Source organism: Trichomycterus rosablanca, chromosome 21 (assembly GCF_030014385.1).
Source record: "Trichomycterus rosablanca isolate fTriRos1 chromosome 21, fTriRos1.hap1, whole genome shotgun sequence".
In the NCBI taxonomy this organism is placed as follows: domain Eukaryota; kingdom Metazoa; phylum Chordata; class Actinopteri; order Siluriformes; family Trichomycteridae; genus Trichomycterus; species Trichomycterus rosablanca.
In genome coordinates this window covers 15,797,212-15,825,015 of record NC_086008.1, presented here as the reverse complement: position 1 = coordinate 15,825,015, position 27,804 = coordinate 15,797,212, and the positions used below count along the sequence as shown (strand labels likewise).

The 27,804-nt window shown below is 40.4% G+C and overlaps 1 protein-coding gene across 7 annotated transcripts in view; it reads left to right on the top strand.

The window, feature by feature from the left end:
* The window catches only part of atxn2 (ataxin 2), a 54,115-nt gene that overhangs the window by 7,248 nt on the left and 19,063 nt on the right, over window positions 1–27,804 (top strand). For 5 of the 7 annotated variants that reach the window (XM_063017804.1, XM_063017803.1, XM_063017802.1 and 2 more), the window contains exons 3-12: window positions 1,141–1,203; window positions 6,017–6,088; window positions 6,249–6,399; window positions 12,788–12,802; window positions 18,765–18,883; window positions 18,981–19,072; window positions 20,090–20,269; window positions 23,195–23,370; window positions 27,009–27,191; window positions 27,633–27,803. In XM_063017804.1, coding sequence (XP_062873874.1) covers window positions 1,141–1,203; window positions 6,017–6,088; window positions 6,249–6,399; window positions 12,788–12,802; window positions 18,765–18,883; window positions 18,981–19,072; window positions 20,090–20,269; window positions 23,195–23,370; window positions 27,009–27,191; window positions 27,633–27,803 — 1,222 coding nt within the window. The remainder of the gene's footprint in view (window positions 1–1,140; window positions 1,204–6,016; window positions 6,089–6,248; window positions 6,400–12,787; window positions 12,803–18,764; window positions 18,884–18,980; window positions 19,073–20,089; window positions 20,270–23,194; window positions 23,371–27,008; window positions 27,192–27,632; window position 27,804) is intronic. The other 2 variants (XM_063017799.1, XM_063017801.1) reach the window with 2 other exon arrangements.

Below are 27,804 nucleotides of genomic sequence, written 5' to 3'. Positions count from 1 at the left end.
GGGGAGCATTCTCTTGGTATGTCTTAGGACCGTTAGTCATCATACCACAATCCTTGATTGAGTGATCCGAATGATGTTCACCACCTTGTGGAGTCTGTTCGCCGACCTATTGCATGCTATATTATTGGTATCATTATTAGCCAGGCATTCCTAATCCAGTGATCTTTCAGTGTTTGTATATATAAACATATATCTATACATATATACACTGTCGAGTCACAATATCATGACCACTTCCTACTTTGAATTGCGGCAGCCCGTAGCTCATGAAGGAAGTCACATTTTGTGAGCGGGCTTGGTGGGTATATAAGGTGTGTGATAGGCAGTCTGCACACATCTCTCATTGCTGTCATGGGTAAAATGGGGAATTTATCAGAGTTGCAAAAGGGATGATTATTGGATTTGGGTCAAGGGTGGAAGTATTTCTGAAACTGCTCAGTTTGTGAAGTGTTCACGTTATGCTGTGGTGAAAGTGTATCATGAGTGGACAAATGGCACCATTTCAAATAAGTGAAGTGAAAACTGCGGATCACCATGTGCCATTGATGTGAGAGGTGAATGTCGGCTACAAAGGTGCGCGAGGGCGGACCGACACGCTACAGCAGAGCAGCTCACCACCAAAATAAACCAGGGGGCTACCAGATGTGTGTCTAAAACAACAGTTGAGCGAACCCTACTGCGTATAGGGCTCTGAAGCAGACGGATGTTCACTGCACCTCTACTAACAAAGCTGCATTGGCAGAAAGGCTTAAATTTTTATGGCAGTATAGGAATTGGACCGCCGATGATTGGCAAAGTGTTGCCTATTCCGATGAGTAACGTTTTCTGCTTCATCAAACGGATAGACGTTGGAGTGTTAGGCGAGAAACATCAGAGAACAAACACCCTGCAACCATTGCAGAAAGAACACAAGCTGGTGGTGGCAGCAGTATGGTCTGGAGAATATTTGCGTGGCTCCAGATACCTGTGACAACCGACCAGGACCTTGTTGAGTCACTCCCAGCCCGTCTAGCAGCTGTCTGTACTGCACACGGCATTTACTCTAGATATTAGCTGGTGGTCATAATAATGTGATATGACAGTGTGTGTATATACATAGTTTCAGTGCCTTTGCTGAAAAAGTCATTATTCTTTGTTCAGCAGGTGGTCTTTAGTGGAGTTTATGCAAACATGAGGATGGTTCATGTCTTGACCTCAGTGGTGGTATGTTCAGAATTACAGAATTTGTAATGATTTGACAGAAATGTATTTTGTAGCCAAAGGTAGCAGTGCATTTTATATAAATGTGAAAATGTGCAGAAATGCACATCATTGAACGTTCATAGCCTGCATAATGACAATTACAACCCTCAATTCTAAAATGTGTATTACAAATAAAATCGGAAAGCACTGATCTACTTTTATGTGTATTTATAAGAAATGAAAAACTCTAATTAAATGAGAGTTCATTATCTTTCAGTTCAGTCTGTGGTAAAATACAGCCTGATAATAAGTTACTTGACATTGAGTGTAGTCACTACGAATTCCCATCACATCTAGTAAGTCCAGCAGGATTGACATTTTTGGCATGGCAACCACAAACCTGTGGGCTTCAGCTGCAGGAGGTTTCTGACGGGCTTTACATTAGAACCGACTTGGGGTGAAAAACAGAACATTATTGGGTCTGAGCTGGAGACATCAGGGTGAAAAACAGAGCATTATTGGCACCCGTGAATATTAGGTAGACCATATAAAGTATTTACTTAAATAAAGTATTTAGTGGAACTGCTTGGATTTATGAACTCAGGTGTTTGATTTAGAAAAGCACAATACACAAAAATAAAATAAAAATGTGGCAAAAAAAAAAAGGATATAAAAATGATGCTAGAATACGATTACTGGCACCCTTTGTTCAGTTTGCAACAAAGGACAAAATCAGACTTACAGTGGGGCCAAAAAGTATTTAGTCAGCCACTGATTGTGCAAGTTCTCCTACTTAGAAAGATGAGAGAGATCTGTCATTTTCATCATAGGTACACTTCAACTATGAGAGACAAAATGAGAAAAAAAAATCCAGGAAATCACATTGTAGGATTTTTAAAGAATTTATTTGTAAATTATGGTGGAAAATAAGTATTTGGTCACCCACAAACAAGCAAGATTTCTGGCTCTCACAGACCTGTAACTTCTTCTTTAAGAAGCTCTTCTGTCCTCCACTCGTTACCTGTATTAATGGCACCTGTTTGACCTCGTTATCTGTATAAAAGACACCTGTCCACAGCCTCAAACAGTCAGACTCCAAACTCAACCATGGCCAAGACCAAAGAGCTGTCGAAGGACACCAGGAAAAAAATTGTAGACCTGCACCAGGCTGGGAAGAGTGAATCTACAATAGGCAAGCAGGTTGGTGTGAATAAATCAACTGTAGGAGCAATTGTAAGAAAATGGAAGACATACAAGACCATTGATAATCTCCCTTGATCTGGGGCCCCACGCAAGATCTCATCCCGTGGGGTCAAAATGATCATGAGAACGGTGAGCAAAAATCCCAGAACTACACGGAGGGACCTGATGAATGACCTGCAGAGAGCTGGGACCAAAGTAACAAAGGCTACCATCAGTAACACACTATGCCGAGAGGGACTCAAATCCTGCAGTGCCAGGCGTGTCCCCCTGCTTAAGCCAGTACATGTCCAGGCCCGTCTGAAGTTTGCCAGAGAGCATATGGATGATCCAGAAGAGGATTGGGAGAATATCATGTGGTCAGATAAAACCAAAATGGAACTTTTTGGTAAAAACTCAACTCGTCGTGTTTGGAGGAAGAAGAATGCTGAGTTGCATCCCAAGAACACCATACCTACTGTGAAGCATGGGGGTGGAAACATCATGCTTTGGGGCTGTTTTTCTGCAAAGGGGACAGGACGACTGATCCGTGTTAAGGGAAGAATGAACGGGGCCATGTATCGTGAGATTTTAAGCCAAAACCTCCTTCCATCAGTGAGAGCATTGAAGATGGAACGTGGCTGGGTCTTCCAGCATGACAATGATCCCAAACTCACCGCTCGGGCAAGGAGTGACTCCGTAAAAAGCATTTCAAGGTCCTGGAGTGGCCTAGCCAGTCTCCAAACCTCAACCCCATAGAAAGTTTGTGGAGTCCGTGTTGCCCAGCGACAGCCCCAAAACATCACTGCTCTAGAGGAGATCTGCATGGAGGAATGGGCCAAAATACCAGCTACAGTGTGTGCAAACCTGGTGAAGACTTACAGGAAACGTTTGACCTCTGTCATTGCCAACAAAGGTTATGTTACAAAGTTTTGAGTTGAACTTTTGTTATTGACTAAATACTTATTTTCCACCATAATTTACAAATAAATTCTTTAAAAATCCTACAATGTGATTTCCTGGATGTTTTTTTCTCATTTTGTCTCTCATAGTTGAAGTGTACCTATGATGAAAATTACAGACCTCTCTCTTTTTTCTAAGTAGGAGAACTTGCACAATCAGTGGCTGACTAAATATTTTTTGGCCCCACTGTATCTTTGATTAATTATAAAGTAGACTTAAATGTCACCCACTTGTCAGTGCTCAAATGACTTTAATTAGCCTGTTAAGTAAGGGTCAGTTTTATTCCTTGTTCTTTTTCCATAATGACAAAGACCTTTGAGTACAGTCTAAGTAGATCAGAAATGCTATTATTACCAAGCCCAAGCAGTTTAAAGGTTACAGGACCTCCAAAGACCTTGGTGTCACGGCTTTAACAATTGCCATTCATGGGACAGTCAAGAACCTTCCAGGACATAGTGGAATTAGGAAAATTGTTGAGAAAACTCTAGATAAAGTGATTTGAAATGTGGCAAAGAAACCACATACTACATCCAAAGAACTTCAGGCTAAGCTGGAGACATCTGGAGTGAAGGTTTCAACTCTTATGATACACCACACAAAACAAAAAAAGGGCTCTGTGGGTGAAGGCCAAGGAGGACCCAATTAAAAACATAAAACGAGTGACTGAACTTTGCCAAAACTTATATAAGACAAATCACACTACTTCTGGGAAAATATTCTATGAGCAAATGAAACTATTTGGCAATGCATACCAGCATTATGTGTATAGACAGTATGTAAAAAGGTGCACCCTGTCTAGAGTGAAACTTGGTGGAGAATATATTTGGTTTTGGGGCTGCTTTGCTGCCTTTGGGACTGAATACCTTGAATGTGTTACAGGAACAGTGAAATTAAAGGATGGTCAGAGCATTTTACAGTGTAATGTGCCCCCAAGTGTAAGAAAACTAGGTTTAAGTCAAACACAAGGAGTCCTAGAGCAGGATAAATACCCAAACCACACATCCACTCAGTCCAATTAAAAATGTTTGGAGAGAGCTTCAATCTACTATTGGGAAAAGGAACCCTGCAAACATTCAAGAGCTTGAGAGAATTGCAGTGGAGGAAACTACCAAAGCAAAGAGTTCACAGATGGCCACACATGTTTGAATGATCATTGTTGCCAAATGTTGTGTAACCAAGTATCCTGTTAATGTCATAATACACTGATCAGCCATAACATTGAAACCACCTCCTTGTTTCTACACTCACTGTACATTTTATCAGCTCCACTTACCATGTAGCTTTTTGAAGTTCTACAATTACTGACTGTAGTCCATCTATTTCTCTACATACTTTTTTAGCCTGCTTTCACACTGTTCTTCATTGGTCAAGACCCCCACAGGACCACCACTGAGCATGTATTATTTGGGTGTTGGATCATTCTCAGCACTGCAGTGACAATGACATGGTGGTGGTGTGTTAGTGTGTTGTGCTGGTATGAGAGGATAAGACACAGCAGCGCTGCTGGAGTTTTTAAATACCGTGTCCACTCACTGTCCATTCTATTAGACACTCCTACCTGGTTGGTCCACCTTGTAGATATAAAGTCAGAGAAGATCGCTCATCTATTGCTGCAGTTTGAGTTGGACTTCTTCTTCTCACTAACAGGCGGACCGCGGTCCGGGTCCGGACCCAGAAGCTGTCCCATACGGACCCGGACCTACAGCCAAAACAGAAAGTTATGATTTGAAACCTGACGGAGCGCTTCTATTTTAACCGGCGCAGCTTTTGTAGTCTTTACGGTAGCGGTTTAGCGGATGAGAAAACGCACAGACCAATCACGTGACACCACTCATATATACATATATACTGTATATACTGTATATAGTTAAACATTCCGGACCTTTGCTTCAAGAAATTTTCTCTAACTGGACCTCTTTACATTTTAGTTGAATACCCCTGTTCTAGACCTTCATCAGTGGTCACAGGAGGCTGCCTACAGGGTGCTGTTGGCTGGATATTTTCGGTTGGTGGACTATTCTGAGTCCAGCAGTGACAGTGAGGTGTTTAAAAACATCAGCGCTGCTGTGTCTGATCCACTCATACCAGCACAACACACACTAACACACCACCATCATGTCAGTGTCAATAATACCTACTCACTGGTGGTCCTGTGGGGGTCCTGACCACTGAAGAACAGCATGAAAGTGGGCTAACAAAGCATGCAAAGAAACAGATGGACTACAGTCAGTAATTGTAGAACTACAAAGTGCTTCTATATGGTAAGTGGAGCTGATAAAATGGACAGTGATTGGTGTATATTATACTAATTCTAAAACTGGTGCCTGCAGCATGTTTCACAAATCTGTGACACAGAGACATTTTAGACTAGGAATGTCATGACACATTCATTAAACTTGCTTGATTGTAACAGGAAAATCCAAAAATGTTTATTAAAAGCCAAATATTATTGTTATTAAAATGTTATTAAAAGCCAAATATGGTTCGTGTTTTGTCATTTCTCTTTAAACTCTATTACTGTAAAATCAATGCTTTCTGTTTTTATTAGCAATTCACAGTCCCATTTTTTTATTTAATTATTTCTTGATCAGTACAAGTGTAAAGTACCTGTTTTGTATTATAGATTTTTAAATGTTTTGTTTAACATACCAAGAAAAAACCTTAATCATTTGATTTTTAACCTATTTTACAGGGAACCAATTGTGAACTCAAAGTAAAAAATGGAGTGATCTATGAAGGTGTCTTCAAAACATATGGTCCAGAGGTACACAGAAATGCCCAGTGTGTATAAACAAGTTTAAATTAGTGTCACATTACTATATAAACAAACGTGTTGCTCAACCATATTGAAGTGGTTCATGATACAGACATATGAATGTGATTAAGCAGTTAAGTCATTTAAGTTTGTGTGTGCTTATTTTCAGTGTGATCTAGTCCTGGATGCAGCCCACAGGAAAAGTCCTGAGCGAAACGCTGGCCCTCGACGTGAAGACATTGTTGAGAGCATTATCTTTAAGACTTCAGATGTCGTGATGGTACATTTTAAAGATGTGGACCTCAACTATGCCAAGAAAGGTGAAACATTTTCCTAAACATATACAAACCAACAGACTAGCTTGCATGCTAACAATGATACCAAAACATACTTTCTCATTCTTTTTTAAATTTGAAACCTACAGTGTATCACAAAAGTGAGTACACCCCTCACATTTCTGCAGATATTTAAGTATATCTTTTCATGGGACAACACTGACAAAATGACACTTTGACACAATGAAAAGTAGTCTGTGTGCAGCTTATATAACAGTGTAAATTTATTCTTCCCTCAAAATAACTCAATATACAGCCATTAATGTCTAAACCACCGGCAACAAAAGTGAGTACACCCCTGAGAGACTACACCCCTAAATGTCCAAATTGAGCACTGCTTGTCATTTTCCCTCCAAAATGTCATGTGATTTGTAAGTGTTACTAGGTCTCAGGTGTGCATAGGGAGCAGGTGTGTTCAATTTAGTAGTGATAGCTTCACACTCTCTCATACTGGTCACTGAAAGTTCCAACATGGCACCTCATGGCAAAGAACTCTGTGAGGATCTTAAAAGACGAATTGTTGCGCTACATGAAGATGGCCAAGGCTACAAGAAGATTGCCAACACCCTGAAACTGAGCTGCAGCACAGTGGCCAAGATCATCCAGCGTTTTAAAAGAGCAGGGTCCACTCAGAACAGACCTCGCGTTGGTCGTCCAAAGAAGCTGAGTGCACGTGCTCAGCGTCACATCCAACTGCTGTCTTTGAAAGATAGGCGCAGGAGTGCTGTCAGCATTGCTGCAGAGATTGAAAAGGTGGGGGGTCAGCCTGTCAGTGCTCAGACCATACGCCGCACACTACATCAAATTGGTCTGCATGGCTGTCACCCCAGAAGGAAGCCTCTTCTGAAGTCTCTACACAAGAAAGCCCGCAAACAGTTTGCTGAAGACATGTCAACAAAGGACATGGATTACTGGAACCATGTCCTATGGTCTGATGAGACCAAGATTAATTTGTTTGGTTCAGATGGTCTCAAGCATGTGTGGCGGCAATCAGGTGAGGAGTACAAAGATAAGTGTGTCATGCCTACAGTCAAGCATGGTGGTGGGAATGCCATGGTCTGGGGCTGCATGAGTGCAGCAGGTGTTGGGGAGTTACATTTCATTGAGGGACACATGAACTCCAATATGTACTGTGAAATACTGAAGCAGAGCATGATCCCCTCCCTCCGGAAACTGGGTCGCAGGGCAGTGTTCCAGCATGATAATGACCCCAAACACACCTCTAAGACGACCACTGCTTTATTGAAGAGGCTGAGGGTAAAGGTGATGGACTGGCCAAGCATGTCTCCAGACCTAAACCCAATAGAACATCTTTGGGGCATCCTCAAGCGGAAGGTGGAGGAGCGCAAAGTCTCGAATATCCGCCAGCTCCGTGATGTCGTCATGGAGGAGTGGAAAAGCATTCCAGTGGCAACCTGTGAAGCTCTGGTAAACTCCATTCCCAAGAGAGTTAAGGCAGTTCTGGGAAATAATGGTGGCCACACAAAATATTGACACTTCAGGAACTTTCACTAAGGGGTGTACTCACTTTTGTTGCTGGTGGTTTAGACATTAATGGCTGTATATTGAGTTATTTTGAGGGAAGAATAAATTTACACTGTTATATAAGCTGCTACTTTTCATTGTGTCAAAGTGTCATTTTGTCAGTGTTGTCCCATGAAAAGATATACTTAAATATCTGCAGAAATGTGAGGGGTGTACTCACTTTTGTGATACACTGTATATTGCTCCATAGTGGTCAGCGAAAACACAACCCAGTAATAATCTGTATTGTTTACAAGGATATTCTTAAAATGTTCTTAATTCTACAACCCCAAATCAGAAAAAGTTGGGACAGCATGGAAAATACAAATAATAAAAAACACAGAGTTTCTTAAATTTACTTGGACTTTTATTTTATTGCAGACAGGATGAACCTGAGATATTTCATGTTTTGTCCGCTCAACTTAATTTCATTTATTAATTTTGAAATACCGCGGTATAGACCAGCCAACCGCAGGGCATGCCAAGCAACCGCAACACCGCGGTGTTCACGTTTTTTCTTTCTTTCTTCTCTTTTTTTAATTGTTGCAGGGTCCATCTTGTTTGATACGCTTACGTTCGGGCGTAATAAATGTTAAATAAATTCATAATGAAAATGAGTTAAGAGCGACATTTTCCCGCAACCTGTTCGCATGCGTTGCTGCTGAGCGTCAGGCTTTGTGTTTTAAAATGTAAACAATCGCAACAGGAATTATAGGCAAGTTTATTAATGATTAAATTGAGTTCACACTCAATAAATACTTGTAATTTAGACTATATTCAAACAGCCTTGGTGAACTAAAACACTTAATGATGGTTAATATGGCATTGCAGCCTGCAAATATTCTCTTGCTGGCTTGCTGGAATGATTTAAATGTGTTTTTTCGTTGAATAAAAATTTATTGAAACGAGTAATAACTTGAAATGTAGTATATATTGTTATGTTAATTATACCTACTAAATAGATAGTTTGTCGCATTGTAAAGTCGCATGCAGGTACAGTACACGTGTATTAGTGTAACGAGCCCCATCAGAGAGAGTTTTAGTATCGAGGGGAACATTGCTACCCCACTCAGATTCTCTCTAAACCACATCAGATGAACGTGTTGGTTCTTCTACGTGTTGGTAGCGCGCATGATAACGCAGGTTTAAACTCTTACAGACTTTATTCTTTATTCTATTTTTTTTTTTTTTTTTTTTACCATATTTTGATTAGATGTGCATTTAAAATATTTAGCCTAAACACTTTTTTTTTTCATTTCACAGTGTATATCTAGCCTAGGCTAGAAGCTTAATTTAAACCTTTTTTAATAGAGAAAAGACGCGCATCCCTGCGCTGTTCTGTATTTAACATTAAACATGCATTTCATTGGTCTTAAAGCTGTCTCATCTTTGTCATTATAAAGCAATAATATGCCGAATCATAGCCTAACAATAAAGCTTGTTTATATAGCTCTAAAATCCAGATTAATTAAGTAATTTAAAAAAAAAAAAAAAAAAATGGCGATATTACCGCATACCGCGATATTGAGACAGGCTGAATATCGCAAGGGGAAATTCTTTTACTGTGACAGCCCTAATAAACATCCATTCCTGCATTTCAGGCCTGCAACACATTCAAAAAAAAGTTGGCACAGTAAAGCACTTACCACTTTGTAATGTTGCCATTCCTTAAAAGATTCACCACACTTAAAAGATGTTTTGCCACCGATGATACCAAGTGATTTAGTGTTTTAGCTTTTATTTTGTCCTATTCTTCCTGCAAACACATCTTAAGATGTACAACAGTACGGGGTTGTCGTTGTCGCATTTTTTGTTTCAAAATTCTCCACACATTCTCTATTGGGGACAGGTCAGAACTGCAGGCAGGCCAGTCAAGTACCCGTACCCTCTTCTTTTGCAGCCATGTCTTTGTAATGTGTGCAGCATGTGGTTTTGCATTGTCTTGTTGAAAAATGCATGGACGTCCCTGGATAAGATGACGTCTTAAAGGCAGCATATGTTGCTCTAAGATCTCAATGTACTTTTCTGCATTAATCCTGCCATCACAGAAGTGCTCCATGATGAATCCTGGCTTTTGGACTTGTTGCTGATAACAGTCTGGATGGTCCTAAAAAAGACCTGGAATGCTGATTCATCTGACCACAATACATGTTTCCACTGTGTGATGGTCCATCCTAGATGCTTCCGAGCCCAGAGAAGTCAATGCCGCTTCTAGACATGGTTAACATAAGGCTTCTTTTTTGCACAGTAAAGTTTTAAGTGGCATTTGTGCATGTAACTCCATATTGTAGTGCTTGACAAAGGTTTGCCAAAGTAATCCCTTGCCCATGTGGTTATATCAGCTATTGTTGGGTGGTGGTTTTTAATGCAGTGCCGTCTGAGGGATAGCAGATCACGGGCGTTCAGGTTAAGCTTGCGCCCTTGGCCTTTACGCACTGAAATACCTCCCGATTCCTTGAATTGTTTAATGATATAATGTACTGTAGAGGGAGAAATATGCAAATCCCTTCCAATCTTTCTTTGGGGTACATTGTTTTTAAACATTTCAATAATTTTCTCACACATTTGTTGAGAAACTGGAGATCCTCTGGCCATCTTTGCTCATCAAAGACTTTTCCTGGAGGCTGTTTTTTGTACCAAACCATGATTACAATCACCTGTTGACATCACCTGTTCGGAATCACATTATGATTTAGTTTTTTCACTTCATTACTAGCCCTAAATTGCCCCCGTCCCAACTTTTTTTGCAATGTGTTGCAGGCCTGAAATGCAGGAATTGAGGTATATTAACAAATGAAATAAAGTTGAGCAGACAAAACATAAAATATCTTGGGTTCAAACTGTCTGCAATCAAATAAAAGTCAAAGTAAATGTAGGGAACACTGCATTTTTATTTTATTTGAATTGTCCATACTGTCACAACTTTTTCTGATTTGGGGTTGTATTAAATTGAATGTTAATCTTAATCTAAGGTAACCAAACATTTAAGAACTAACACAGCACTAAAAAGTATGCACTTTTAAAATTGATTTTATATGCACAAATTCAATTAAAGCAGTAAAGAAATCACATTGTGTCTGTAATTACTGCCAGGCTTTGAGTCAGTTTCAAACTGTATGCAGAAGCTAAAGTTTTGGCATGTTCACTGAAACATAAAATCTGAAACTGTTAGCTGTTAGCTATTTTTGCTCTTTCGTGTTTAACTGGCTGGTTAAAGGTGTGGGTGAGACTTTGAACCAGGCTGCAGTATTGGTTGTTGGCTTTGCTTAATGAATCTATATTTTAACTAACCAAGGTTTTTTTAGGTGTGTAGACGTCAAATTTATTTGTATGGCACTCTTTACTATGGGCATTAATTACTACGAGCAAAGTAAACATGCAGGTCCAAAAGCCCCCAATGAATTGGCCAGGGGCAATGGTAAAAAACTTATTATAAAATATTTCAAAATATTTGTTCTCTGGGATTTTTCTAATAATACTATGTTGAAAATAAGTCTATGATTTTCCTTGCTTTTTCTATTAAAAAAAGAATTAAGATTTAGCTGTAATATACAAACCCCATTTCCTGACGTTATCTTTGATGAAAAGGATCATCCAGACTATTATCAGTGAAATGTGCAAAAGCCAACATCTGTCATGTTATTATCTGTCATGTTATGTTATTATCCAATTGATGTGAAGGTGTATATTGGGGTTTTAGAGAGACACATGCTGCTATCAAGGTGACATATTTTTTGGGTAAGTCCATGATTATTTTAGCAAGAAGATGCCAGGCCTCTTCTGTACACGCTACAACAGCGAGGCTTGGTAGACGCAAAATGTAGGTGCTTGGCTGGCCTGCCTTCAGTCCAGAGCTGTCTTCTATTAAAAATGTATGACGCAGCATAAAGAGGAGAATCAGACAAAGATAACCAGGGGCTATTTAGCAGCTGAAGTCTAGTATCAAGCAAGAATGGACAAAAATGTTACTTGCAAAACTGCAACAGTTTGTGTCCTTGATTCCCAAACCAGAAAGTCTCATTAATAAGGAAGATGATGGAACACAGGAGTAAAAAAATTTTTTCTCAAAGTTTTATGCGTGTGCAGACATCAATTTCTAAATGTGTTTATACACTGATCAGGCATAACATTATGACCACCTTCCTAATATTGTGTTGGTCCCCCTTTTGCTGCCCCATATGCAACAACCTGTGATGCACTGTGTATTCTGACACCTTTTTATCAGAACCAACATTAACTTCTTTAGCAGTTTGAGCTACACTAGCTCGTCTGTTGGATCGGACCACACGGCCCTTCGCTCCCCACGTGCATCAGTGAGCCTTGGCCGCCCATGACCCTGTCGCCGGTTTACCACTGTTCCTTCTTTGGACCACTTTTGATAGATACTGACCACTGCAGTTGCTGCAGTTTTGGAGATGCTCTGACCCAGTTGTCTAGCCATCACAATTTGTTCCTTGTCAAATTTGCTCAAATCCTTACGCTTGCCCATTTTTCCTGCTTCTAACACATCAACTTTTAGGAAATAATGTTCACTTGCTGCCTAGTATATCGTACCCACTAACAGGTGCCATGATGAAGAGATAATCAGCAGTGTTATTCACTTCACCTGTTAGTGGTCATAATGTTATGCCTGGTCACTATTTGATAAATTTTTAACTTATGGTTCATACAAATACTATCACAATAACAAAACTAACTCTAATCATAACTATTGTGCAATGAAAGTCCTTTATAGGTGTATGTAAACTTTTAACTTCAACTCTATGTGGATGGCATGAATAATGTGAAGCTTTTCTTTATATTCAGCTGACTTTTTTTACTCTCTCTTTTTTTCTTTCAATGGACATAGTCTCATCAGAACAAGGTAATTCAGCTTTTCTTGTGTTGCAGTTTCAGAAATTGCTTCAAAATAATACATGTTTACTTATATTTATGAGAACCCAAGCTGATTGCCAAAATGAATCACATTGGGCTCTACATTGCAGCAGTCCAAGCTTCAGATTGTCATTAAAATGCAAGGTTTTAAGAGAATGGATTGTTTATAGTATGAAGTTTTATTATTTGGATGAAATATTTGCATAGTTAGGCCTTTTTTCATGGTTTGACAAAATTTAAATCTCCAGTACTAATCTTTTTCATGCAGAAAAAGATTTCAACAGAAATTGTTCTAGTTAATGTTCTCATTTTTTCGTTATTACTTAATTACTCAAGAGTTCAAGAGAGGCTTTATTGTCATTTCGGCTGTATACAAGTATATTGAAACGAAACAACGCTCCTCCAGGACCAGGGTGCAACATACAATACACAGTGCAGATAAACAACAGTACAATGAATACAAAAACACATTTTCAATCTAAAAAATAATTAAGGAAGACAAGACTAAAGACAAGTGTTGGTCAGTACATAGTACTGAGTAAATGATGAGTGAGGTAGAAAACATATTCTGATATGCAGTTAGCAGCATAGGTTTTTTTAGCAGCGGAGATATAAAAAAGGAGTAAGGTGCAAAAATGCAAAAACTTGTGCAAATTGCAATATTGTGCAAAGATGCAAGTAATACAGTCACTGTAGTACAATACAGTAGTTGTGTGTATTTAAGTTGTCAGAGTCCAGAGTCTGTGTTAATTGTGTATGTAGTTGTATGTATTTAAGTTATGTTTAAGAGTCCAGCAAACAAACTGGGTTGATTTTGTGTGTGTGGTCGTGTGAGTGAGTGTCTCTGCATGTGTACGAGTGTGTGTGTGTATATATAACGTAAGTAATTTTATGCCAGTGTAAGTTTGTATTAGTGTATGTGTGTTAGTTTGTGTGTGTATGTACGTGTGAGCATGCGTATGTACAGTGTATCACAAAAGTGAGTACACCCCTCACATTTCTGCAGATATTTAAGTATATCTTTTCATGGGACAACACTGACAAAATGACACTTTGACACAATGAAAAGTAGTCTGTGTGCAGCTTATATAACAGTGTAAATTTATTCTTCCCTCAAAATAACTCAATATACAGCCATTAATGTCTAAACCACCGGCAACAAAAGTGAGTACACCCCTAAGAGACTACACCCCTAAATGTCCAAATTGAGCACTGCTTGTCATTTTCCCTCCAAAATGTCATGTGATTTGTTAGTGTTACTAGGTCTCAGGTGTGCATAGGGAGCAGGTGTGTTCAATTTAGTAGTACAGCTCTCACACTCTCTCATACTGGTCACTGAAAGCTCCAACATGGCACCTCATGGCAAAGAACTCTCTGAGGATCTTAAAAGACGAATTGTTGCGCTACATGAAGATGGCCAAGGCTACAAGAAGATTGCCAACACCCTGAAACTGAGCTGCAGCACAGTGGCCAAGATCATCCAGCGTTTTAAAAGAGCAGGGTCCACTCAGAACAGACCTCGCGTCGGTCGTCCAAAGAAGCTGAGTGCACGTGCTCAGCGTCACATCCAACTGCTGTCTTTGAAAGATAGGCGCAGGAGTGCTGTCAGCATTGCTGCAGAGATTGAAAAGGTGGGGGGTCAGCCTGTCAGGGCTCAGACCATACGCCGCACACTACATCAAATTGGTCTGCATGGCTGTCACCCCAGAAGGAAGCCTCTTCTGAAGTCTCTACACAAGAAAGCCCACAAACAGTTTGCTGAAGACATGTCAACAAAGGACATGGATTACTGGAACCATGTCCTATGGTCTGATGAGACCAAGATTAATTTGTTTGGTTCAGATGGTCTCAAGCATGTGTGGCGGCAATCAGGTGAGGAGTACAAAGATAAGTGTGTCATGCCTAAAGTCAAGCATGGTGGTGGGAATGCCATGGTCTGGGGCTGCATGAGTGCAGCAGGTGTTGGGGAGTTACATTTCATTGAGGGACACACGAACTCCAATATGTACTGTGAAATACTGAAGCAGAGCATGATCCCCTCCCTCCGGAAACTGGGTCGCAGGGCAGTGTTCCAGCATGATAATGACCCCAAACACACCTCTAAGACAACCACTGCTTTATTGAAGAGGCTGAGGGTAAAGGTGATGGACTGGCCAAGCATGTCTCCAGACCTAAACCCAATAGAACATCTTTGGGGCATCCTCAAGCGGAAGGTGGAGGAGCGCAAAGTCTTGAATGTCCGCCAGCTCCGTGATGTCGTCATGGAGGAGTGGAAAAGCATTCCAGTGGCAACCTGTGAAGCTCTGGTAAACTCCATGCCCAGGAGAGTTAAGGCAGTTCTAAGAAATAATGGTGGCCACACAAAATATTGACACTTCAGGAACTTTCACTAAGGGGTGTACTCACTTTTGTTGCCGGTGGTTTAGACATTAATGGCTGTATATTGAGTTATTTTGAGGGAAGAATAAATTTACACTGTTATATAAGCTGCACACAGACTACTTTTCATTGTGTCAAAGTGTCATTTTGTCAGTGTTGTCCCATGAAAAGATATACTTAAATATCTGCAGAAATGTGAGGGGTGTACTCACTTTTGTGATACACTGTATGTGCCTGTGTGTGTCAGTAAGCATGATCGTGTGTCAGAATCTAAGTGTGTTGGTGTATGTATGTCTATGTGCAAGTGTTTGTGGATTTATGTATGTGTGATTGTGAGTGTGCATGTAAGTTTGTGTATGAGTGTGTCAGTCTGTGTGTATGTATGCATGCATGTGAGAGTTTGTGTATCATGCAAGTTTAGAAACCTGATAAAATTTAAATCTAAACTTATTATATGTCATATGTAAACAGCATTTTGTAATGCAAATGTACAGTAGGTCTACACAATGTATTTTAGGCTGACAACCCTAAAGCTAATGGTTTTCCCAATAATGTTGCATGCTGTTGTAATGAAATGGAACTCATGCTTAAATGCTGCACTTTAAAAGTATGATTCTAACTTATCCGAGTACCAATTTCTTTTTCTGTTTTTTGAACCCCATTTACAATTGCTGTCATTTGCCTTTTTTTACCTATTTAAAGAGATTACAGTGTATAAGTTCAGCAGTTTAGGTACTGACATAGTGACCAGAAGGTTGCTGGTGCAAGCCCCATCAGAGTCAAGTTGACTTTGTTTGACCCCTAAACAAGTTGGTATGGTCTGACTGAGCTGTACCGTGCAAAGTATCTTTCATTACCACGTTACTTAATGTGGCATGTTACTTTGAAAATAAACTTGTTACCATGGAGATAAACTTAAAGGCTAAAAAGTCGCAGTCACACCACACTGAAAAGCACATCTGTATCCTACTGCATGCTGTGTGCTAGGTAGTTTGTATTCATGGCTCATACACTGCCCTAATTTGTTCCGAACAAATCAAATCAGTGCTAATTTCTTTTAACTCGTCAATAGTCATTGTTTAACCATTAACTGTTATGCATGAAGCTGCCCCTTACATTTACTGCACATGCTCCTATTCAAAGCGATCTACTAGTATGACCATTCAGAATCCAAGTAAGGTCAGCCTGGCAAGTGTGGGGTTTGAACCAGTGGCCTCCCGATTACTAGTCCGATAAATAAACCACAAAGCCACCACTAATATTATATTAGAAAAGATAAACAGCATTAGGTTTATGCTTTATTTAGGCATTAAGCTTTATTTAATGAAAGAAAGATTAATGCCATGAATGTGGCAGTAATGTGGAATAGTAAAACAAACATTCATCGCTGTAAAAAAACAAAATTGGTGATCTAGAGTTTAACTCCATACTGACACAACAGTTTCACTGTTTGTGTTTTTAAGGCATATTACAGTCAAGCCGGAAAGTGTGCACACCCCTTTCACCTTCTCCACGTTTTATTACGTTACAGACTCATTCTATAATAGATTTAGTTCTTTTTTGCCTCAAACATCTACACACAGTTGCCAATAATTACAAAATGAAAACAGTGTTTAAAAAATATGCAATTTTATTTTACTGACACAAATCGTTTATTTAGGGATTACATATCTGTACACACCCTTTTAGCCTATTACTTGGTTGATGCACCTTTGGCAGCAATTACAGCTTCAAGGCGTCTTGGAAAAGAAGCTACAAGCTTGGCACACTTGTTTAGCTTAGCTGCATTAATCTTTCCCTTTATCAGGACTAGTCGCCCCGGTCCAGCTGCTGAAAAACACCCCTACAATCATGATGCTGCCACCGCCATGCTTCACTGTAGGGATGGCATTACCCAGGTGATGAGTGGTGCCTGGTTTCCTCCAGATGCGACACTTGGTATTCAGGCCGAAAAGTTCAATTTTTGTTTCATCAGACCAGGGAACTTTGTTTCTCATGTTTTGAGAGTCCTCTAGGTGCTTTTCAAGCAGGCTGTCATGTGCCTTTTACTAAGGAGTGGCCTCCGTCTGGCCACTCTACCATAAAGGCGTTTGTGGGTGCTGCCTGGATGGTTGATCTTGTGATAGGTTCTCCCATCTCCACGAGGATACGCTGGAGCTCTGTCAGAGTGACCCTCGGGTTCCTGCTCACCTCCCTGGCAAAGGCCCGTCTTCCCCAATTGCTCAGTTTGCCCGGGCGGCCAGGTCTAGGAAGATTTTTGATGGTTCCAGACTTCTTCCATTATGAATGATGGAGGCCACTGTGCTCTTTGGGAACTGCAGCAATTTTTCTGTACCCTTCTCTAGATCTATGCCTCGACACAATCCTGTTTCTGAGGTGTGCAGATAATTCCTTTGACCCCATGGCTTGGAGTTTACTCTGATATGCACTGTAAACTGTGGGACCTTATATAGGCAGGTGTTGGGTGTTGGCAATCCCCAATCATGTCCAATCAATTGAATTTACCACAGGTGAACTCCAATTAAATTGTAGAAACATCTCAAGCAGTATCGGTGAAAACAAAATGCATATTAAAGAGTGTGCACACTTGTGTACATATGATATTTTACATTTTGATTTTTAATAAGCACACATGTCTATAAACCTGCTTTCACTTCGTCAATGTGGGCTATTTTGTGTAGAATTTTGTGACAAAAAATTAACTTAATCTATTACAGAATGAGTCTGTAAAGGGGTGAACGTGAAAGGGGTGTGCAGACTTTTCAGCTTGACTGTAGGTCTGTCGTTCCTCATTTAAATTATCCAAATGTATTCATTTTTTTCTAATTAGTTTAGAATTGTAGCACACTTTTGAGGAATATGTGAACAAAACTGCCACATGCACACAGGGTGGGTGAGGGTGAGTCAATTCAGCACTCTAACATTGAGTTTGGTAGCTCCAGTTGAAAGACAAAGTTAAAAGTGTTGTTAAATTTAGCTGACAGTAGTAAACAATGCTTTTTTGTTGGTTATTGGTAATTTATTAAAAACCCTAGAATAAATTAAACAGTACAAAGAAGACAAATGTATATACAACTCCTTGAAGACTAAGGGTGATCAAGGTGTGCTGACTGTCATGGACATTCCCCCACAGTCATGTGATGACAAATTATTCTGTATGAAAGTAGTATTAATAAATGACTCATTCATGACCAATAATGGGCCAAGGTTTGTCACTTTGCTAAAAAAATGCTTTTTTTTTGCTTCCGTCCCAACTTTTTTGGAACTGGGACTGGTAATATGATCATGTGCTGTATTGTCTTACTTTAAATTCTGCCTTTATTACCTGTTACACTGTACATTTTAAGCGGAGATTGTTCCCGCCTTTAACATTCTCACCCATTTTTAAACCAGTTCTTAGCTGAACTAGTGCATGTGTAGAAAATAACGTAGAGATTTTCATTCTTACCTGAAACGCTATGGTTCTTTTACATATTTAATGTATCTCACGTCCTCTTGTTTGAATTGACCATTAACTTTGTAAGTCTTGTTTGACTTAACCTCGTCAACTTTTAAGTTTTTTTTTTGTCCAGATAACTTGACAGACAATTCATTAATTTCCCGTTTAAATGGAGAACATAAGGAAAAGGATCTGGAGCCTTGGGATGCAGGGGATCAGCATGGAAGCTTGGAATCTCTTGACACTGACTTGGTAACACGTGATCCTATCCTGTCCTATTGGAAACTGTTTACAGGCCTTAGAGTAAAATAATTTTTGAATAATCTTACTTTTGTTTCTCTTTTTGTAGTCAAATGGCTGGGATCCTGATGACATGTTCAAATACAATGAGGAAACATATGGTGTGAAGTCTACTTATGATAGCAGCCTGTCCACATATACGTGAGTGCCCACTTTTCACTTAAGATTTGTCTCTTTCATTCATCTTTCATTAATCTTGTTGGGGTCATTGGATTATCCTGACTGCTTTGACAAGTTAAGTTGAAAAATTGTAGCATTTTATACATTTTTAACCAATATCTTTCAGCCCTACAACCTAAAATTAGATTTTATTTTGCTTATTTATTTGTTAAAGCCACAAACTTGGAGCTTTGTGTGATTTTTGTATTCTTTAGTTATTATTAACTTGTTCAATCCATTTTGCGACGCTTGGTTATCAGAAACTTTTAATGACACTTTTTTTGCTATATATTTATGTAATTGTGCTAAATAATTACAACCCATGCATGAACAGCATGAAAAATGCAAATAATAAAAAAAAAAACAGAGTTTCTTACATTTACTTTAACTTTTATTTCATTGCAGACAGGATTATCCTGAGATATTTCATGTTTTATCTGCTGAACTTCATTTCATTTATTAATAAACATCCATTTCAGGCCTGAAATACTTACAAAAAAAAGTTGAGACAGTAAAGCATTTACCACTTTGTAATGTAATTCCTTTTCACAACACTTAAAAGACGTTTTGGCACCAAGGATATCAAGCCATTTAGTGTTTCAGGTTTTGTTTTGTCCCATTCTACTGTGCAACAGTACAGGGTCGTCCTGTTCCGTTTCAAAATTCTCGTCATATTCTCTATTGGGGACAGGTCAGAAATGTAGGCAGGCCAGTCAAGTACCGGTACCCTCTAAAATTCCCTTCGATTCCTTGAGTTGTTTAATGATATTATGCACTGTAAAGGGAGAAATATTCAAATCCCTTTCAATCTTTCTTTAAGGTACATTGTTTTTAAACATTTCAATAATTTTTCACACATTTGTTGACAAACTGGAGATATTGTTGCACTAATCATTAAAATCCCAGGACTGTCATGACATGCTACCCTTACAAGTGTTTTTGCAGTTTTTGACTTGTACTCTTTATTCAGCACTACTTTTTAATTGTGTAATATCCCAGGGTACCACTGGAACGAGATAATTCAGAAGAGTTTTTGAAGCGGGAAGCTCGTGCAGCTCAACTAGCTGATGAGATTGAGGCCAGCGCCTCCTACAAGGCTCGAGTAGCATTAGAAAACGATGAGCGCTCAGAGGAGGAAAAATATTCATCTGTTGCAAGGGACATGCACGCACTAAACCGGTAAGACACGTTATTGCTAAAACATCCAACTACATCACTTTTTCTTTTTCTGAAATCATTGCAATTGATTAACACAATGGCAGTTTCAGGTATTCAAACAGTAGTGCTTTCACAATTGTGTACCTTTATAACTTACAGGCATATGTTGGTCAAAAGCTCAGTAAAAGGAAGTTTATTTAGAAGACACCTGACCAATTAGTCATGTTCTTCAAATGCATTTACCTCACTAAGCAGCAGTTTAACCGACTTTAGTACTTTAGCTGGTGTTGGATGGCTTGGTGGGTACCACTGTCGCCCCAGAGCAAGAAGTTCCTGGGTCTGGGGTTCAGTTCCCAGGTTGAGCAGTCTGGGTCCTTTCTGTGTAAAGTTTGCATGTTCTCCCTATTTATTAGCTACATGTGCATGTACCTTGACCAGGCAGTAGGTGTTGCTGTTGAAGCAACAAGAGGGCAGTTCCTTCTCTGGCCTTTCTTACCTCAAGACTTATTGACAAAAACAGCCAACTCTGATTCTACAGTTACAGCCTGTAGTGTGAAAGGAGTTGCGAGCAGGTTGCGAGTGCTATGTTGAACTACAGCCAATGAGAACGCAAGATACAGGGTGAGGGGAAAACCCAGGGTAGGAGTTGTAAAAACGTGGGACAGGGGCATAATATGGTTTCTATCAAAATACATCTGCACACAAAGCTTTACAGCATTTGTGATCTTATCGGCTACGCCAAACCATAATGCCCATGCTGCATTGCAAAAAATATTTATTTACCTCCAACTCACTACAGAACAGACATCCCTGCTGGTCGCGAAGTCCATTCCGCTCAGATTCATTTATTTTTCCTACTTGCTTTTACTCTGCACATCAGCACACAAACAACTTTGATCACTCGCTTCTGCAGGCGTGCATTTTTGGACATGGTATCATTACAGTTTTTTGCAGTTGCTAAGGCCCAAAAAATGGTACTAGTAGCACAATTTTAGAAATTACTAACTCAAATAGCCTTTCTATTGACCTGGTACTCTAAACTATAAGCTCATTCTCTACCTTACACTCAGCTAGCAATTCTAAAACACACTTTTAGCCAAACACTAAACACAGGTTGCTACATTAAATAAAGCAATACAAATTGAACACCCTGTGTTGCTTTTTGGAATACACTGCCATGCAAACACCACACCCATGAATCAATTGCCCAAACCCAGCCCCCCCAGGTGAAAACACTTCTGGATAATCTTTACAAATCAGCACCTGAGCCCTATAAAAGAGGTCACAGGTTACACATCTTGGTTTGCACAACAATGGAGGCAAATACAAGAGGAAAAAGGACGAGGCCAGGGAAGAGGCCAGGGAAGAGGCCAGGGAAGAGGCCAGGGAAGAGGCCAGGGAAGAGGACAGGGAAGAGGACAGGGACAAGCAGGAGCACCAGTACCACCACCAGCAAGAGCACCAGCACCATGGGTGATGGAGCTAGATGCAGCTGCTGTGGAACACAAGTTCCTTTACACTGACGAAGCTGGCTTCCTTGCCAAAACAAGGCGCAGGGGGAGGAACATTATAGGACACCGTGCCATCGTCCGTGTTCCTGGGCAGCGTGGTGGCAACATCACAATGTGTGCAGCTATAAGCCAGAATGGTGTTGTTCATCATCATGCCACCCTTGGTCCCTACAACACAGCACACATCATCACCTTCCTTGACACACTGCACAACATTCTTATTCCCTATTACCAGGGGGAGGGACCAGAGCAGTCCAGGAACGTTGTTGTCTGGGACAATTTTAGTTTCCACCGGGCTGTTCAGGTCCAAAACTGGTTCACTGATCATCCACAATTTGTTTTGCTTTACCTTCCACCATACTCTCCATTCCTGAATCCCATTGAGGAGTTCTTTTCAGCATGGAGGTGGAAGGGATATGATCGGCAGCCCCACCAACGCATCCCGCTTCTCCAGGCTATGAAGGAGGCCTGTGGTGACATTGATGAGGGGGCGTGCCAGGGGTGGATACGTCACTCCAGACGGTACTTCCCTCGCTGTCTGGCCAAAGAGGACATTGCTTGTGATGTAGATGAGGTGTTGTGGCCAGACCCAGACAGAAGACAAGATGCACCCTAATCGTTTTCCCTTTTTTTTCTTTGGAGTTACAGGCCTATTATATTTTTGTGTTTTGTAATGTTTTACAGTATATACAGCATGTTTGTTTCAGTAATGTTCATACTCAAAAAATAAACAATACCCTCATTGTGTTTCACTTTATGGTGTTTATTTACTAATTATGCATAAATAGCCTGTATATTTATGAAAACATATGTACATATGAGTACTATGACAGACTTTTACAGCAGACTGCTGAGTCCTGCACACTAAACACTCAAAAACCACAAGCTAGACAAAGCTTTATAAAGCATTTTTATAAAGCATTTATTCCATCAGTGTGTAGTTGTTGTGTAGAAAAATCTATTCAGTTGCTGTGTGTGTGTCGAGTTTGGATTCAAAAATACCATTCTAGCAAGAGTTTACAGAGCTTTGGGTGAAGTGTTCGCTTTGTCCAGAAGTGTAAGATATTCTGCATATTGTGTATGTTGTTTGGGCAGCTGTGTGTTAAGTTTGGACAAAAGAAGAGATAGTTCCAGAAATTGGGTCTAAGCGAACTCAAAAAACTGTAAACCCCTTGTCACCTCTCATGTGTGTGACAAAACGTAGTTTGGGAGACCAGACATGCGATTTCTCCTGATGGTAGATCGTGTAGTGTTTAATCTCCTATCACAGATCAGTTGTGTAGTGTGAAATCCACAACGATTTAAAAGACACCCCCGATTGCAAGAGATCCAGTTGTGTAGTGTAAACTTGGCATAAGGAAGCATATTATGTAGCTTAAAATCTGAAGGTCTAACTAGTTTCACATTTCAATCTTTCTTTTGTTCTTCTAAACAGGGAGAACAAGTACATCCCCCCTGGTCAGAGGAACAGAGAAACAGGGATGTCATGGGGATCGGGACGGCAGAACTCTTCCAGAGTTGTTCAGTGCAGTCCTGGACCTCCCACTGTCAGAGCTGCACCTCATGACTACAACTCAATTTCGGGTGTGGAGCAACGTATCGTCAATGGAGGTGGGATTACTGCTTTTGTGTTTAATTGAATTTTAACTTGAACTGTTGCTATGCATTTTTCTTATTGCTTTTTATCTATTTTAAATAGTTATTACAGTCCTACAGTCTACCCATGTTGTATTTTTGTTTGCATTACCATCTGATAAATCCATGCAGACAGTTGGTTTCCCATAGATTTTGTACTCAGTTCTTTCATCACCTTTGTATAAATGCACTTATTTTTGTATTTTGTTAGTTTTGTTTGTGTTCCCCCTTTCATTCCCTCATGTCTATTAGGTGCTCAACATTGGCCATCTCGCTGCCCATCTCCCTTCTCTCGCCCTTCCTCTTGCTACCAGTCAGGCTCCAATGCCTCCTTCCCTACCAGGCCTCCTTCCAGACCCCCATCCAGGCCCTCACGGCCCCCTTCTCACCCCTCTGCCCATGGCTCTTCAGCGCCCCTCTCCTCCCTGCCCAAACGCCACTCCTTAGAAGGTACCAAAAACACCTGGAGTGGGCCACCATGTTTTTGGCTTTTGGCATGGGATGCACTGCGGTTTTAATCTTGTGGACGATAACTAACTGGTGTGGGTTTGTGTGTGTGTTGCAAAATCTCACTTCATTCTGTCCTTTCTAATACTATTTTTGTCTCTCCTACTTGCTGTCTTTGATTATTCACATTTAAACCAAGACTGTGTCACTCATGTTTACTTTCTTTTGCGGGGTTCACGTCTCGAACATTGTAGTATGTTTAAAAGTACAGGGAGAATAGAACCCTGGATAATTTTTACCTACATAGGTCTGGCTAAGGAGTCATTTTTAACAATTTTTTTAAATTAGTTAATTATTCTGTTTTAAAATAGTGGAGTCACGACAATCAACTGTATGTGTACATTCTGATGAAAGTATTCACACAACAGAAATGTACCTTTTTACTTAAGAGGTTTGAAATTTTTTAGCCCAGGCCTCAGCAAAATAACTGTAGACATATATTGATCCTGCTAGTGCTTGTTAGTGTCTACACCAAAGTAAAGAAATGGAATAACAATAGTGTTTATAGAAGAAGAACATATGTAACCACAAGCTCATCACCACCCCACCACAGAAATGCTACATGTCTAAGGTTTGCAAAATACCAACTAGATGTTTCACAGTACTTTAGGGTCGAGGTTTCGTACACAGGGGAAAAAAACAATGTGGGGAAAAAAACAATGTGTTGTAAAAATACACAGTGCTGTGGCAAAAACCTAACCCTTATAATAGCTGTGAGGCATAGTGGAATACAGCACCAGTGTTTTTGACTCTTTTGTTGCCTTAGGTACTGGACTGCATTTAAGGAAAATAAATAAAACATCTATCAAGAAATTGCCAGTAGATTGGTCAATCACTTGAAAATATAAAGAATGTTTTAGGATGTTGTAGGTTACTAAAGTGGCCAATGAGTGTATACACTAAATAGGCATAACATTATGACCACCGACAGGTCAATTAAATAACACTGATTATCTTTTCATCACGGCACCTGTTAGTGGGTGGGATATATTAGGCAGCAAGTGAACATTTTATCCTCACAGTTGATGTGTTAGAAGCAGGGAAAATGGGCAAGCGTAAGGATTTGAGCGAATTTGACAAGGGCCAAATTGTGATGGCTAGACAACTGGGTCAGAGCATCTCTAAAACTGCAGCTCTTGTGGGGTGTTCCCGGTCTGCAGTGGTCAGTATCTATCAAAAGTGGTCCAAGGAAGGAACATTGGTAAACCGGTGACAGGGTCATGGGCGGCCATGGCTCTTTGGTGCTCGTGGGGAGTGAAGGCTGGCCCGTGCGGTCCGATCCAACAGACGAGCTACTGTAGCTCAAATTGCTGAAGAAGTTAATGCTGGTTCTGATAAAAAGGTGTCAGAATACACAGTGCATAGCAGTTTGTTGCGTATGGGGCTGCATAGCCGCTGACCAGTCAGGGTGCCCATGCTGACACCTGTCCACCACTAAAAGCGTCAACAGTGGGCATGTGAGCATCGGTATTGGACCACCGAGCAATGTAAAAAGGTGGCCTGGTCTGATGAATCATGTTTTCTTTTACATCACGTGAATGGCCTGGTGCCATGAGCGTCGCTTACCTGTGGAACACATTGCACCAGGATGCACTATGGGAAGAAGGCAAGCCGGCGTAGGCAGTGTGATGCTTTGGGCAATGTTCTGCTGGAAAACCTTGGGTCCTACCATTCATGTGGGTGTTACTTTGACATGTACCACCTACCTAAGCATTGTTGCAGACCATGTGCACCCTTTCATGGAAACAGTATTTCCTGATGGCTGTGGCCTCTTTCAGCAGGATAATGCGCCTAGCCACAAAGCAAAAATGCTTCAGGAATGGTTTGAGGAGCACAACAATGAGTTTGAGGTGTTGACTTGGCATCCAAATTCCCCAGATCTCAATCCAATCAAGCATCTGTGGAATGTGCTGGACAAACAAGTTCTATCCATGGAGGCCCCACCTCGCAACAGGAGTTAAAGGATCTGCTGCTAACATCTTGGTGTCAGATACCATAGCACAGCTTCAGGAGTCCTAGACAGTGGAGTCCATGCCTCGAGTGGTCAGGGCTGTTTTGGCAGCAAAAGGGGGACCAACACAATATTAGGAAGGTGGTCATAATGTTATGCCTGATCGTGTACATGCATTAAGGACAATATTGGTACTGGACTGGCCTGTCTGCAGTCCTGTCGTGCCCCCAGTAGAGAATGTGTGGATAATTTTCAAAAGAATATACTTTTGCACCTTAAGGACTAGTTTGCAGGAAGAATGGGACAATATAACACCTGAAACACTTTATTGCTTGGTATCCCTAGCTCCAAAATGTCTCCAGAATGACATTACAAAGTGGTAAATGCCTTGCCATCCCAACTTTTTCGGAATGTATTGCAGGCCTGAAATGCAGGAATGGATGCTTATTATGAAATGAAATAAAGTTGACCAGACAAAACATAAAATATATTGGGTTCATACTGTCTGCAATGACATAAAAGTCAAAGTAAATAAATATATAAACCAAAAAAAAACCGTAAATGATATTATGAAGCACTAAAATCACTTTCATATTGTAAGGTGATTCCACAGATTTACTGGAAATAAGGGTTGCATCTAATAGCTTTTACAAACGGGTTCAAAAGCAATGACAAAGCAGACAGCCTGCCTTGTGGCTGTTAATAGCTTTTGTAATGACTAAAAGCAATTTATACAGAACCCTAGCCCAGTTATTAAACACTGCCCCAACACTTTTCCTTAACAAGACCAAATTGATCTCAGTATTGCATGGGATCAATATATGGTCCAAACTTTAGCTGAGCTTTACATTACTGATTAGTCACTTCGAATTTTAGGTAATTTAATAAAAACACAATATTACACAGGGAATAATACAACACGTTGTAAAATTTGATTTGTTGAAGGAAAAATGCTGTTGTACAGTTGGTTGGTGTCCCTAATGAAATGCCAAGGAGTTAGTGCCCTTCTGACATGGATTTTCAGCCATCAGTTCAAGCCAGAGAAATTGACATTTATAGATGTTTGGCCTTGAAATCATGTAACTCCACTGGAGTTCAAGTAAAAAATGACAGGATCTACCATTAATGGTATTTATGGTGATATTATCTCTTACAGGTCCTCCAAGGATGTCTCCTAAGACCCAACGAGCACCTAGGGCGCACAGAGTGTCATCTAGCCGTGGCACTGGACCTCCTGGGGTGGAATTCCTATCCCAGGGTTCGTCAGGGGAGGCTTTAACTTCCTCTTCTTCCCGTAGCAGCTCCTCTGGGGGCACCTGGTCCTCAGTGGTCAGTGGAGGTATATACTTATCACTTTCACTTAAATGTTTAAACAACTAAATCTGTTCATGATTGTTGTCAGCCTGGTGCCACCTAAAAACACTGATTGCAAAGCAGTAAGATTTGGACAATTTAAAGCAAGCATGTCTTTGTAAGGTGAAGGAATCCCAGAATGCTGAGATAAAGCCCACACAAACACAGGAAAACGTCACCTCCAGTAACTGTCTGTGAGGAGTTAAAGATTGAACGCTGGTCCCAAGAGTCTAATTTGCTGTGCACCACCTACTTTGTTAGCTTTGTGTATTAATTAGAAATGTCACAAAAACTGCTACCAATTTACTCATCTTAACCAGTGGGTTAGATAATTCTGGAGGTGGACTGTTTCTCTTCAATTACTGACCTACAGCATTTGATGTGGTTATCTAAATACCTTATCGATGACTGTTTTTTCCACCGATAGGTCACAGACCTCATTCTCCTCGACAAAACAATATTGGAGGAGTTTCTCCTGGCCCCATTTCCTTGTCTTCCCCACAGGCTGGCGCAGTGCCAGTTGACTCTGTGGTCACAGCTGCATCTCTGACTACAGCAAGTTCTGCATCTAACCTGGCTGCAACACCTTCAGCAGAAGG